The 15307-nt window shown below is 55.6% G+C and overlaps 1 protein-coding gene across 1 annotated transcript in view; it reads left to right on the forward strand.

The window, feature by feature from the left end:
• RGS3 (regulator of G protein signaling 3) overlaps window positions 1–15307 on the forward strand; it is a 232180-nt gene that overhangs the window by 23516 nt on the left and 193357 nt on the right. Inside the window, exon 2 of the mRNA XM_030535444.1 lies at window positions 3056–3188. Within this exon, the coding sequence (XP_030391304.1) occupies window positions 3062–3188 (127 nt within the window). The 5' untranslated portion in view covers window positions 3056–3061. The remainder of the gene's footprint in view (window positions 1–3055; window positions 3189–15307) is intronic.

Raw genomic sequence — 15307 nt, forward strand, 5'->3', positions numbered from 1 at the left:
ACTCATCATCCCCAGTGCCCTGCCACAACCACCCCCAGCCCAGGCACTCACATCCTCTCCCCCCCGAGCCCAGTCAGATCCTCCCCACTGCCCAGACACTCACACCCCCTCCCCCTAGATGTCAGCTGTGGTCCCCCACCTACCCCCTGAGCCCAGGGATCCAGAGGGAGAAACAGCCTGATGCTGGATCCCAGGCTTGTATGGAGGTTCCTGCACACCACCTCCTTACTTCAGAATGTGCTGGGAACCCTCCAGCTCCCCCCACCCCTACACCCAGCCTTGTCTTCTATTTGCAAGCTGGGCTCTGCCATGTCCAGTGGCCGCTAGTGGTCGCCAACATCTCTGCAGCCTATTTCTGTGGGGGGAAACGAAAATTCTATGCACTCCACATTTATTTCTGCAAAATTCTGCATTGTGCGGTGGTGCAGAATTCCCCCAGAAGTAAAAAATGCATCTTTGAGCAGTCCTCCATAGAATTTCTGGGGTTCATCCTATCTCCTTCTAGTATCAAAATGGACCCGCGCAAGGTAAAGGCAGTCCTTGAGTGGGCAACGCCACAGCATGTTTGCATACTACAGTGTTTCCTGGGATTTGTGAACTTCTACCAGTGGTTCATCCTAAAATTCTCAAGGCGGATTGCCCCCTTGCTGACCTGCTCTGGAAAAACACCAGGTTCCTCTTGTCTCCTGAGGCCCAGAAGATATTCAAGCAAGTAAAATTTGCATCTACCACTGCTCTGATATTGGTCCACCCCGACACCATGCAAGCCTTCACCATCAAAGTGAATGCTTCCAACTTGGTGACTTGGAGCAGTGCTTTCCCAAAGGTACGGTCCTCACCAGTTGCCACATCCAGGCACCTTTTATTCCAGGAAAGTCACACCTATGGAGAAAAATAACAACATTTTGGATAAAGAACTCTCGTGGACCAAGTCATCCATCTTCATGCCTCCTGAAGCACATTTTCTCTGACCACAGTGTGCAATTTACCTCCTACAGTTGGCAAGAAGCTCTTCAGATTTTGAGCATCTGCTCTTGTCTCTCCTCTGCCTATCATCATCAGACAAGTAGTCAAGTGGAGAAAACCAACCAGATCCTGGAGCAGTATCTTCAATGCTATATAAACCTTCCCCAGAATGACTGGTCCTTGTTGCTACCTCAAGCAGAGTTCACATACAATAATGCAGAACATGCTTCTATGGGGCAAAGCCCTTTTTTCAAACTAGGGGTTCTGCCCTTGGTCATACCTGCAGCTACCAGCACAACCCACAACCCAGCAGCCCTGGACTGGATACAACAGAGACGTCAAACCCAAGATGACCTAAAAGTTCACCTGGAGGCAGCTCACCTGACTCATTGAAAAAAGGGGCTAGCAAAGCTCTAATTTGCAAACAGCCTTTCCCACAGAGCTCCTGATGGGGGAGACATCCAGCCACACCCACTGGTGGGGACGGACTCATTACACCGGAAAGAGGCACAGGAACAAGGTGATTCCCTGGCTGTTTGTTACTATGGCCCCTGCCTACTTGCCTTCAGCCTGTTCCTGGCCTCCTTAGCCCAGAGCCCCTCTGTTCCCAGTTCCTGCTCCTACACCCACCCCCTGACACTGCCCAGCTTTGATTCCTGATGCCGACTCCAGCTCTGACCCCTGCTCCTGTTCCAGGTGCCTGCCTGTAACTATTAGGCATGACTGCCCACACCCTGTTTCCCTACAGCATGCCTGAAAGAGAAATCCTTACAGTACATGAAACAAGTGTAAGTCAGATGCATCTGGGGGGTCTTAATTCTTTGCTACTTCTCCCCTGTGACATAGAACTGAGGTGTGGCTGTTTATGATCTTGTGGAAGAATTGGGTGTAGGGTGTGTTCATACAATACATTTTCTTCTGTATATTTGTTTAGTGTATGTGTTTGGGGTGGGCAGGCAAAAGGGGATATTTAGAAAGGGCCCAAATCCCATTAAGGACCCATTTCCCCCCTAGTAATTGGATTTCTGTTCTCAGTGGTTTATAACCAACCCAAATGCAGTATTATGGTGACTGGGAAGCAGGTGATGTGAAATTAAACCTGTGCTCCAGAACATCACTCTTATTTATACAAAGGGTTGACAAGGTCTGTGTGGGCCTGTAGACGTCCACATCACACAGGGATTTTAACAAGGCTAGATGGCTGTCAGACCCACAGCTGTGCTTATAAAGAATTAGACAAAAAAAAGTTATTTGATCAGCAACCAAGGAATCTGAACTGCCCCGAAATTCTTTCTGTGCTATTAGAAGGACATTGGACAATGCTGTGTCTAGAGTCGCTGACGGTGCCCGCCCCAGAGCAGTGCTCATGTGCTGGCTAAGCACATGCTGTCCTGGGTACGTAGCAGGGTGGATTGTGACATCACTAACAGCTGCTGTCTTAGGGTGGGACTTTCACAAGTGCTCTGAGGTGGCTTGTGTCGGTTCCCACTGACACCTGCTGACTCTGCAGTGCTGGGAACACACAAGCCCATGCTGAGCACTGATGAAAACCCTCCTGGGAACACGTAGGGCTTCACTTTCTATTCTGGTGTCGATTGAGGCTAGGTTGGGTTTGTACATGAGTGTACACCTATGTGTCCCAAGGTGGCACAGGGAATTATTCTGACCAGTGGGAAACGATTCCCCCTCTGTGTGGCAGATCCACATCTAAACCAAGGGTGAGCTCACAGGTTGGTCTCTTACAGTTCATCGAGCTTCTGCTACTTGCTGCTCTGAGTTACAGGTCAGGTGCGTGTTTGCAGAGCAGCCCTATGGGCAGCGATCTCCTTCCCAGCTCCTGGACTGATGGGGTTTAGTGGAGATTGCCATATCCATGATGCATCCAGAGTGGGAATGTGTCTGCTCCGTCCCAGCGTGTGAGGGCCCTGGCGGGTGTCTGGGGCAGAGCAGGGCTGGGCAGGGGGAGTGATTGAACCCGGAGAAGATGAGGTGGAGGATGCTGCACAGCCTGGCACGCACCATGTGGCCACCTCTCTGTCTGTGCCGTGTGCTGAGTGAGGCTGTTCTCAGCTGTGCTGTGTTCTCTCAGGCAGGGATGGAGCTGGCGTGCGCATTGTCCCCTGAGGTGAAGGTTGCCGTAGTCCCATCCTTGCCGTGGAAGCAGAGAGGGGCGCGTGTGAGCAGGCGGAGGAAGATCAGCCATTCCACAGTGAAACGAAAGGGTAGGTGGCTGCGGGAGGTCCCTGCCCAGCGCTGCAGGGGCTGCCCTGGGTGGGTATGGCCAGGTGCTGTGTGGCTGGGGGGGAAGGGGAGATGACTGAGCATGGAGCAGCATGAGCACAGCAGGGTGGTGCAGTGCCAGGGGCGCACGCAGCAACTACCAGCTGACAATAGCGCCCATGCAGCCTGCGAGATCAGGCCTGGTGTCGCAGTACTAGGCAGCGGACTGGGCAGGCCTAACCCCAGCGTAGCCTCCTCTAGAAGGTGCTGTGAAATCATTCCCTCCCCCAGAGCTGGGGAGAAGCCACCCTGGCTACTGTCCAGGCCAGTGGCTTTCCTCTCCTGTGAGACTCTGCTGGCTCCCAGAGGGACTAGGCACTCTCTAGCAGTGAGAACGCTTGTGCCAGGGCACCCGGTGCCAGGGCACCCCGTGCCGGCTGCACAGAGATGGAGGAAATGAGCCTCTTTTGCCCAGGAGAGGCTGTCTGGTCCCAGTCCCAGTGGATTTGTAATGCCCAGTAGTACAGACATGACAAGGGGTGGGCTGCTCCTCTCCACACCCATGGAGCAGTGACAGCCTGGCTGGGGCAAGCCCCCTGCCCCCGGCAGGGCAGTGCCTCTCTTCCCCATCTTGGGGCACCTCTTCTAGGGCTGGGGGGGGAGTCCCTACTCCAGGCCTGTTCGGCTGTTGCCAGCAAGGGTCGCCGAATGGGATGGTGTTCCTGAGAGATGGGCACAGAGCAGGCTGCTGGGCTGGATCCGAGCCAGTGCCAGGGTCACGTTGAGGAGCCTCTGAGCTGGCTGTCCCAGTCCCTGCTGAGTCTCTGCCTGCCATGTGGGGTAAGCATGGTGGGAGCCCAGGACTGGACCAAGCATTAATCCATGTGATTAAAGGCTCCCAGATGTGCAGTGGATCAGCCTGACTCAGCTTTGTCTCTCTGGGACACCCTTTCCACGTCTCGTGCAGCAGTGTGTGACCAGTGGCGGATTAGCCACTGGGCCAATGGGGCCTGTACCCAGATCCCCTGGCCAATTGGGGCCTCCTGGAAAAATGGGCACCCCTCACACCCCAACCCTCCTCCCTGGAAGGAGCGCCAGTTGGGTGGGCAGACCGGGGCAAGCCCCCATGTCCTGACTCCATTTCCCTGGCAGGAGTGCTGGGGGAGGGAGCGAATGGGGGGATGGACTGCAGGCAGAAGGGGTGGGGAAGGGCCCCCACTTACTCTGGCCAGGAGCCCCACAAATCCTAATCTGCCCCTGTGATGGTAGTACATGTAGAGAAATCTGCTGGGGAATGCCCTAGAAATCAGTGGGGCAGCTGTGGGGCTACCCCAGAGGGTAGAGATTGGCCCATGGCTGGCAGAGCAGTTAGTGGTTCAGTCCCCAACTCCCAAAGAGCAGCAGTGAAATGATTGGGCTTCTCAGGGGGAGCTCCGTACCTGATTTACAAGCACTGGGAGTAATTACAGCTCTCGGACCAAATGGCAGAACAGAACTGGCGCTGCTAGGAGAGGGCTCTAGTGAACTGTGTTCCTAGGCACTGCAGGCGGGCAGCAGGGTGGCCGGCTCTGGGGGAGCTAAAGCCAAATTTTCAACCTATGATGATGTCACCATCTTGAAATTCAGCGCAGTGTCCTGGGCAGGGAGAGGCCGGGGCTGCGAGGTGCACCTGTCTGGAAGCGATGCATGGGAGATCGGGGTCAGGCCTCTGAGGGAAGTTGGTTTGATGGTGACGTATCAACTTTCCAGAAGTGTCTTGAGGCCCCATTGTGCTAGGTTTCATTCCAAAGAGCTTCCTGCTGACTAGCCAGGACAGCCAGGGGCTGGGACAGGCACAGTGAGCAGAGGTGACTTGCCCAAGGACACCCAGCCGACTGTGGCAGAGGCAGGGACAGAATCCAGTGCATTGACTGGTCCACTGGACCATGCTGCCTAGAGACCCAGGTGCCTCCTGTCACCTGACATTGTAGAAATCAAAAGTTTTGTCCCCTAAAACTTGAGACAACAAATGTGTTTGATTAAACCCAGTTACCAGCAAATCGCACCCCCGTGTACAGCCATTGCAGAGCACCCTGGGAAGTGTCAGTATTTGCAGACAGGAATATAACAACTAACATTCCAAGCAGTGGCTCCCGATAAAGAGATGGAAACTTCCCTGCTTCTGCAACAAACCAGTGTTCGGAGACCGGTCGCTGTGACACTTTGGGCCCCTCTGCCCCCCTTTGATGTCAGCCCTTGTGAGGGGCGAAAGTAACTTAAAGGACTTACCAATACACTGCAGTACTGAGTGGGGGCATGGCCTCAACTGAAAGAGGCGGGGCCTCAGCCAGAAGAGGTGGGGCCTTTAAATCAAGATTTAAAGGCCCCGGGCTCCAGCGGTGGCTGGGAGCCCCAGGGCCTTTAAATCACCCTTGGAGCTACCAGCTGCAGAGTCAGCTGGGAGCCCTGGGGCTAAGAGGTGATTTAAACTGGGGCCCACAGCTACCCGGGGGCTCCGGCAGCTGGGCTCAGGCGGTGCTTTAAAGGGCCTGGGGCTCCCTGCAATGACAGGAGCCCTGGGCCCTTTAAAGCACTGCCTGAGCCCAGCTGCTGGAGCCTTGGGGTAGTGGCAGCAGGGCTCCGGAGGTGATTTAAAGGGCCTGGGGCTCCAGCCGCTGCAGGGAGCCATGGGCCCTTTAAAGCGCCAGCCTGGGGAAGCCAGTCCAGTCCAGCACACTGTACCTGCCAGTACCAACTTCCTTTCACCTCTGGTCCTTGTGCCTTTATCTCTCCTGGGGTGGGAATGCCATGATTCACCCACCACACTCAGAATGGGCTCTGGGCTACAGCAGTCTGTCTAGCCACTGCACTTCCCCCACATCCAGCTGGGTTCAGCTCCTGTGGCCTTCCTTGCGGGAGTCTGTGACCAGTGTGGAGCAGTGTGACCTGGCAGCCTTGTGACCCAGAGCAGGGCTTGCTTTGCTGTAGGAACAGAGCACTAGAGAAAATGGATTTTAAAACAACTGCCTCCAGCTGTTTGCCTTGCCTTGCCTAGAGTCCTGCCATCCCCCACGAGCAACCTAGGCAGGCCTGATTTCGTCAGATGGCCTCAGAGGAGATCTGCATCTCAGCCTGGTTCCCCCTCACTGCAGACAGGTCCCTTTTAATCCTGCCAGAGCTGTCTTGTTCTTTCCATGTTCCCTGGTATCTTCCATCCTGGTGCAAACCAGGTTTGTGGGTTGGCTGGAGAGGAGGCAACATCATGAAAACAAATAGTTCTGGCATTGCCCCTAAAGAGTTTAGCGTTTGCTGAGAGGTGACTTACCTTGAGCCATTCATTCCCTTCTCAACAGCCCCCTATTAAACTAAATCAGTCTATCCATATGGTAGCAGCCCAGTCACCAGCCCCACAGACAGCATTCCTCAGTTTGCCTGGAGCAGCTCCAGATCTGTCAGTTGCCAAAAAATCCTTACGATTGTTTTGATGCTTAAATGCAGCGGGATCAGTGCGTACCCCCTGTGCCCAGTAGAGGGAGCTCTCGAGGTTGTCTGTGCGCCATGCTCCTCTGGGCTGGTGTTGGCTCACTGCCCAAGCCGGCTGGGTGTGCTTGTCCTGCCCTGATCCTGGAGCCCATGGGATCCCAGCCCTCCCTAAACAGGGGGGCTGGTGAGAAGAAACTGTTCTAGCTCCTGCCCATCTATATCCCAGGGACAGACTGGATGCTGGGTGGGACGATGGGGGTGGGTGGGACAATGCTCCCAGGCAGAAAACGATGCCCCAGCCTGGGGCTGGTCCAGTCCCCTCGGTGCCAGCCCATCTTCGCCAAAGGCTCCTTCACTCCAGCACAAAGGGAAGGGGCATCGGAGCTTGTTCCCCAGCAGCCAGGTAGCACCCCAGCCTGGCACACCTGCATGAAGATCAATGGTGCTTTTGCAGGCATAGTGTGACCTCAGAGCAGTGTCCCGTGGGCGGAGGCCAGCTCCTGGCAGAGCATGGGGTTTGCATGTGGGTGATGGCAGGATATCCATGCTGGGGTCACTGGGCAGCCAGGGAGCCAGAGCCACCTCACAGGGATTATTCCAGCAAATGGCATTTGCCTTGGGGCCCTGACTCCTTAATGCTCATAGCCACATTAACCACAAACTGAGTGCCAGGGCTGAGGCTGCTGCCCCCCGAAATCGGCGCTGTCCCTCCCTCTGTGCTGGGAGACAACCTGGCGCAAAGCCCACCCAGAGAGACTATATGGAGAAGACACCCCCCCCCCCAATGCCCCTGCCCTCCCTGTGCTGGCTTGTGCCCTGCTCTTGGGCCAGGGAGCCAGTGCTCCCCTAGGGGACATGCCTGAGTGCAGATTTTGGTATCCTTGGGCAGAAGCGCAGGGGCTTTCTGGCTGGGTCTGCTCCAGAGCAAGGGCTTGTCGCTCTGCATCCCACCGCTCCCTTGTGCTCTGTCTGTCTTCCCGGTTGTCTCTTGTCGGCTCCACTGAGAGTGTGAGCTGTCTGGGGCAGGGCCCACCTGGCTGGGTCTGTACATGGGACCCTCTTGGCAGGCACTGGCGACAGCAACAACAGCTGGGGTCAGTATCTAGGGATCCCTCTGAACAACACAAAACCAAACTGGCTTGAGCCCCCCCACCAATAGTTGGGGGGAAAAGTAAACAAAACATCCCTGGGCACCTCCAAGAGGCAAGACGTCCCTCTAGAAAGCACTGGGGCTGTGTATAACTAAAGAACACTCTGATTTCAAAGAAGGCAACAAAGCAGTAATTTGGGAAAACACTGCAACAAGGACTTGAAAGTACACGAATGCCCCTGCCCCACAGTGTCCTGGGCAGTGTTCTTTGCCCCAGTTTCCCTCCTTGCAGTGTGAAGGTCTGGTGGATGAATGTCTCTTTAATCTGCCAGTCCTCTTTTCCCTCCGCTGCACACTACTCATGGCTTCTCACCACAACACCAGCTCTACAGCAGGTGTCAAGTTCAGTAGATGTGTAAGTTCAGCTGTTGTGATCACTGGAAAAGACCCAGGCCTCTGGTCAGCGCTGTCTTTAAACCCTGGAGGGGAAAGGGTCAACTGGCTCCTGGGGCCCTTAAAACAGATCCACTCCCTCGCCTGGATAAGAACAGCTATGTTCACCTATGTCTTTCACTGGGATTTGTCATACTATCCCCTGCATAGCGAGTGAGGGTCAGTTGAGGGTAATCCCCCAAATCAGGCAGGCTAAGCACAGGTCTGCTGCCCTATAACAGCACTTCATTACTCCAGCATTCAAATTTTAGAAAAATTATTAAAGCTAATGTTAAAATGATCTAATACACAGGCTAAGGAAAGAATTTCTCTACCTCTGGGTATAATGCTTAAACTGTCCAAAAGTACAAAGTTTGGTTTCAAAGTCATAAAATACATATAGTACATAGTCTGCAATATTCCAAATTGAGGTTAATAAATTTAACAATACAGTTAAAATATTAGCATCCAATTATACTGGTACATCACTTACAAAAAGTTATATTAAGAGTAGCTTGTGGAAAGCAAATATAGCAATGAGTGTAGCTTGTCCCTCAGTAATTGAGAATCTGGGATAGGTTGCGCCTCAGTAAATACAATCTACCAGAGAAGTATTTCAGTTACTTTCCTGACTTAATTTCTAAATGGCACTCCAGCTCATCTCTCCTGGTATTGCCGATGTCTGGTGATGTGTTCTAAATAGATGTCCCTCGACCACCTGATAGTATCTGATACCATGAGTTGCCTCATCAGCCAGGCACAGTGCTGACCGATTCTGCATTCCTGCAATGCTCGCTTGTTAGTAGGATCCCATGTGCCCAGGGCTCCGACAATCAGTGCGTGAGTTTGGACCTAGTAACCCCTAGCTCAGTGTCAGCCCTAGGGGGGTATTTCTCCAGCTTTTGAGCTCAGGTGTCATAGAAGGCCGGGGTCCTGTTCTCAAAAGGAACTGTGACGTTGTCACGGAGTGTGGGGGAGTCCGGTCCGGCACCCCTCTTCCTGGGACCCACAGTGACTCTCAGCCAGCCAGTAAAACAGAAGGTTTATTGGACAACAGGAACACAGGTTACAGCAGAGCTTGCAGGCACAGTCAGGACCCCTCAACTGAGTCCTTCTGGAGTTTCAGGGTGCTTGGATCCCAGCTTGGGATACCCTGAATTCACCCCACACAGCCCAAAATGAAACTGAAACTAACCCCCTCCTGCCGGACCCTTACTTCTTCTAGCTTCCCGGGCAAAAGTGTTGACCTCCCATCCCCCTTGCCTAGCTCAGGTTACAGGCTTAGGTCCTGGTCCCTCACCTAAAGTAATCCCCGGCTCTCCCATCCCCCACACAAACAGTCCCTACTCCATCACATCTCTCCCCCCTTCGAGACTGAACTGAGCGGGGTCACTCTGCCCAGTGACCTGGGGAAGTTCAGGGCCCCCCCCCGGGACAACGCGTCTGCTATCAGGTTGGCACTTCCCTTCACATGGACCACGTCCATGTCATAGTCCTGCAGGAGCAGGCTCCACCTCAGGAGCTTGGCGTTGGCTCCTTTCATCTGGTGCAGCCAGGTCAGGGGAGAGTGGTCGGTGCACACGGTGAAGTGTCGCCCAAAGAGATATGGCTCCAGTTTCTTAAGGGCCCACACCATGGCCAGGCATTCCTTCTCGATGGCCGTGTAGTTCTGCTCCCGGGGTAGTAACTTCTTACTCAGGTACATGATAGGGTGTCTCTCCCCCTTTTCATCTTCCTGCATTAACACCGCCCCCAGTCCCGTGTCTGAGGCATCGGTGAACACTATAAAGGGCTTGTCAAAGTCTGGATTTGCCAGAACTGGGCCACTAAACAGAGCCTCCTTCAGCGCCCGGAGAGCCTCCTGGCACTGCTCGGTCCAGACCACCTTGTCTGGCTTCCCCTTCTTGCACAGCTCAGTGATGGGGGCGGCTATGGCGCTAAAGTGGGGCACGAACCTTCGATAGTACCCCACCATCCCAATAAAGGCCTGGACCTGCTTTTTGGTTTGGGGAGCAGGCCAGTCTCTGATCACCTCCCACCTTGGCTGGTTCCGGCTTCAGGTAGCCGCTCCCCACCCAATGGCCCAGGTAAGATACTTCAGCCATCCCCACCTTGCACTTCTCAGCCTTTACGGTTAACCCAGCCTCCCGGAGTTGGTCCAGCACTCGTTTAACCTAGGACATGTGGTCCTCCCAGGTCTGGCTGAAGACGCAGATGTCGTCAATATACGCCACGGCAAAACTCTCCATCCCCCTCAGTAGCTGATCCACCAGGCGCTGGAAGGTGGCTGGTGCTCCCTTGAGGCCGAAGGGCAGGGTCAGAAACTCGTAGAGCCCCAGAGGGGTGATAAAGGCCGATTTCAGCCTGGCATCTGCGTCCAGTGGCACTTGCCAGTAGCCCTTGGTAAGATCCATGGTGGTGAGGTACCGAGCACCTCCCAGCTTGTCTAGGAGTTCGTCAGGCCTGGGCATAGAGTAGGCATCAGATATGGTGCTGGCACTGAGCTTTCGATAGTCCACACAGAACTGATCGACCCATCCTTCTTGGGAACCAGCACCACTGGCGAGGCCCAAGGGCTGGAAGACGGCTGGATCACCCCCAAAGCCAGCATGTCCCTGACCTCTCTTTCAGTATGTCCCTCTTTCTAGGTCCTGGGCAGTTTTCCCAGTGACCCGAAAAGGGGAGCATCTTATAGGAGGATGTGACCCGGTCTTCACCTGGTGGACAGTCAAATTAGTGTGTCCCGGCTGGTTGGAAAACAGCTGTCAGTATAGATGTAGCACCCCTCTAATCTCAGCGTGGTGGGCCAGGGTCAGCTGATCAGAGAGGGGAATCGCCTCCAGGGGGGAACCAGCTTTTGTCCCAGGGAATAGATCTACTAAGGGGTCATCTCCCTGCTGCTCCCAATGTCCACACACGGCCAACACCACATTCCCCCTGTCATAGTATGGCTTCATCATGTTCACATGGTGCACCCGACAGTGATGTGCCCGGTTCAACAGCTCCACCACATAGTTTACCTCATTTAGTTGCTTGGTAATCTTGAAGGGTCCTTCCCAGGCAGCCTGGAGTTTGTTTTTCCTCACGGGGATGAGAACCATCACCTGATCCCTGGTGGCGAAGGCATGGGTCCGCACCGTGTGGTCATACCAGACCTTCTGCTTCCTCTGGGCTCGGGCCAGATTCTCCCTGGCCCGGCCCATGAGCTCGGCCAGTCTTTCCCGGAAGGTCAGGACATACTCCACCACCGACTCTCCCTCGGGAGTGGCCTTCCCCTCCCATTTGTCTCTCATCAGGTCTAGGGGCCCCCTTACCCGCCTTCCATACAACAGTTTGAAAGGCGAAAACCCGGTAGATTCCTGGGGTACCTCCCTGTATGCGAACAGCAGGTGAGGTAAGTACTTGTCCCAGTCCTGCGGGTGCTGGTTCATAAATGTTTTTAGCATCATCTTCAGCATCACGTTGAACCTTTCCACCAGCCCATTGGACTGGGGGTGATAACACTGAGGCCCAGTTATGCCAGACCCCACATTTTTCCCACAAGCACCGGAGCATGGTCGACATGAAGTTGGACCCCTGGTCTGTTAAGACTTCCTTGGGGAACCCCATGTGATGAACTAGGAATGTTCTTAATGTTTTCTCTGAATACTGTGTTGGTGCCTCAGTGTCCCCATGGCAGTTCTTAAGTATCTGGCAGAGCAAAGGGCCAGTGCACCTAAATGCCTGACACTCTGTCTCCTAGCAACTGATGGCCTGGGCCCCTCCTCTGCAAAGGTGCCAGCTGAAGGTGTTGGAGACAAAGGGATCAGGTGACCTCCTGGCCCGGGGAAAGGAGCTGAGCAGAGAGGAGGGGCTGAAGGGGGTTGTTAGGCTGGAGCTGGCTGAGGGCAGGCGTGGGGGTCTGGCTCACTGCGCCCAGAATGGACCCGGTTGAGGAGTCCGGTTCACTGTATCTACAAGCTCTGTTTTAGACCCTGTTCCTGTCATCGAATAAACCTCTGTTTTACTGGCTGGCTGAAAGTCACGTCTGACTGCAAAGTGGGGGGCGCAGGACCCTGTGGCTTCCCTAGGACCCCGCCTGGGTGGGCCCGCTGTGGGAAGCGCATGGAGGGGCAGAGGATGCTGAATGCTCCAAGGAGAGACCCAGGAGGTGAAGACGTGTGAGCTTCTTGCCTGAACAAGTCTGCTCCAAGGGAGAGGAGGCTCCCCAAAGTCCTAACTGGCTTTGTGGGGAGCTGTTCCAGAGCATCGCCCGGGGACTCCGTGACACCCCACCCGGCTGAAAATTGTCAGCAGCGCATCTGCCATGGTGTCTGCTTTGATAGAGGGCAAGGCCACAGCCTCGGGGTAGCGAGTGGCGAAATCCACCACCACCAGGATGTATTTCTTCCCTGATCGGGTCGTCTTGCTGAGAGGTCCCACTATGTCCATGGCCACCTTCTGGAAAGGTTCTTCTATGATGGGTAAAGGCCTCAAAGCCGCTTTCCCCTTGTCCCGGGCCTTCCCCACCCTCTGGCAGAGGTCACAGGATTGGCAGTACTGTCGGACCTGGGTAAAGACCCCAGGCCAGTAAAAGTTCTGTAGCAGCCTCTGCCTGGTGCGTCGGATTCCCTGGTGCCCTGTGAGAGGGATGTCATGGGCCAGGTACAGCAGCTTGTGGCGAAACTTCTGGGGAACCACCAGCTGCCTCCTGATCCCCCATGACTCTACTTCCCCTGGGGGAGCCCATTCTCGGTACAGGAACCCCTTCTCTCACAAGAACCTCTCCCTGCAACCTCTCCTCATGGTCTGTACCGCACTGAGATTAGCCCGGTCCCTGGGCTTCTGCAAGGAGGGATCTTTCTGCAACTCGGCCTGGAACTCAGCAGCTGGGACAGGGATGGGGACCAGCTTTCTCTCGCTGGCTGGGTCTGAGGTCGCAGCCTCTCTGAGCCGTGTCCCTGGGCATTCCCCCCCAACCAGGTTAGGGTCCTGCACCTCGGGAAGAGTCCCTTTCCCGTTGTCGGGGCACAGTGCCCTTCGCTGACTCTGACTACGAGTCACGACCAGGGCACTCTGGGTGTTACTAGGCCAGTCCTCGAGGTCCCCTCCTATTAACACGTCCATGGACAAATGTGGGTGTATCCACACGTCCTTGGGGCCTTCCTTGGCCCCCCCTTCAGGTGTACCCTCGCCATGGGCACCTTGAATGGGGTCCCACCCACGCCCATCAGGGTCAGGTAGGTGTCGGGCACCATCCGATCTGAGGCCACCACCTCGGGCTGGGCAAGCGTCACCTCTGCGCCTGTGTCCCAGTACCCAGTGACCTTCCTCCCATCTACCTCCAGGGAAACAAGGCACTCTTTCCGGAGGCGCAGCCCTGCGCCCACCCTGTAAACCAAAAATCCAGAGCCTGGAGCATCCAGCCCCCCAGAGGAGCTGACCTGGGGACCTCCTCCCTCCTTCACAGGTTGTATGCTGCCAGCCCCCCTTTCCTGGGAATGTTGCCCCTCTTCCGACTGGGTCTTTACCCAGTCAACCCTCTGCGGATTGGGTTGCTCGGTCAGTCCCTGAGCTTGGGGCACTGGGCCCGTATGTGGCCTCGTTGGCCACAGTGATAGCAGCCCATGTCTCGTGGGTCCCCTAGAGTGGGTCGGATGGACCTGACGCTGGATGTTCCCCTGTGGTGGGGGTTCTCCATAGGCCCCCGCTGGGAGGTCCCATGGTGACTCTCTCTCTGCATTGAGGCAGGCCTGCTCCTTCGAGACTCCTCCTTGTTATCCCCTGCCCGACTGTCCACAAATTGGTCGGCCAGCTGGCCTGCGTGCTGCGGGTTCTCCGGCTTCTGGTCCATCAACCACAGCCTCAGGTCGGACGGGCACTGCTCGTACAGGTGCTCCAGTATGAATAGGTCAAGCAGGTCCTCTTTAGTTTGGGCCCCAGCTGTCCACTTGCGGGCATACCCCTGCGCCCGATTGACCAGTTGTAGGTATGTGACCTCATGGGTTTTACGCTGACTCCGGAACCTTTCCCGGTACATCTCAGGAGTCAGCCCAAACTCACGGAGCAGGGCCTGTTTGAACAGTTCATAGTCCCCTGCCTCTGCCCCTTTCAGTCAACTGTACACCTCCATGGCTGTGGAGTCCAGTAAGGGGGTGAGAAATGAGATCCTGTCTGCAGGGCCAACCCTGTGCAGCTCGCAGGCATTCTCAAAGGCTGTCAGGAAGGTATCTATGTCCTCCCCCTCCTTACGCCGGGCCAGCAAGCACTTATCAAAGCTCTTTGTAGGGTTGGGTCCCCCGCTCACTCACTGCAGCCGGGGCCCCACTGCTCGCCAGCCGGGCCAGCTCCAGCTCATGTTTACGCTGGTTCTCCTTCTCCTCCAGCTCACGCTGGTGCTGGTTTGCCTCATGTTTACGCTGGATCTCCCGTTCCTTCAGTTCTTGCCTCCTTAACTCGAGCTCTTCCCATCTCAGCTTCCTGTCATATTCCAGCCACATCCGCTCCACGGATGCTGAGCACCGCCGGGACGATCCCCTGCTGGCCAGGGGTGTCACGGTGCCCTCGGTATTCGCTAGGCTTCTCCCCGCCCTTCCCCTGGCATAGGAAGGGGGGGTCTCGGGAAGCCCTCAGCCGCAGGCTGACCACTCCCAGCTGGGACAGACACTGGTGCCTGCGCTGCATCTGCCCGGCTGCTTCCCTCAGAGACAGGGCTCCGTTCATTCAAGCGGTCTCCCTCCTCCAGCCGGGCAATCAGCTGGTCTTTGGTGAGCCTCGCTCTGCGCAGACCCCTCTGCTTTCACAACTCCACCAGGTCGCACTTGCGCCGCTTGGCATACATCTTCCTGCTGGCCACTCACAGGCCAGGGTGCTCGCCGCTCCCCACGATTTCCCGGGAGACCCCCAGTGCACCAGCCCTTCTTGAGGTCACCACCTTTCTGCCAGTGTCGAGCTGCAGACTCCTCCGCCCCTGGGACCACTCACTGCAATCCCCTGGGGGATCCTGTTACTGCAAAGTCCTTCTCACTGGTCACACACTCCCAGGGGTTAACCACTCCTTCGTTTTACTGCTCCCCAGTCACTTACTGCAGGAAGCGCCATCCACAGGGTGCAGTATATCCCACCGCTGCCACCAGTTGTCACAGAGTGTGGGGGGGT

This window comes from Gopherus evgoodei, chromosome 16 (assembly GCF_007399415.2).
Source record: "Gopherus evgoodei ecotype Sinaloan lineage chromosome 16, rGopEvg1_v1.p, whole genome shotgun sequence".
Classification (NCBI taxonomy): Eukaryota; Metazoa; Chordata; order Testudines; family Testudinidae; genus Gopherus; species Gopherus evgoodei.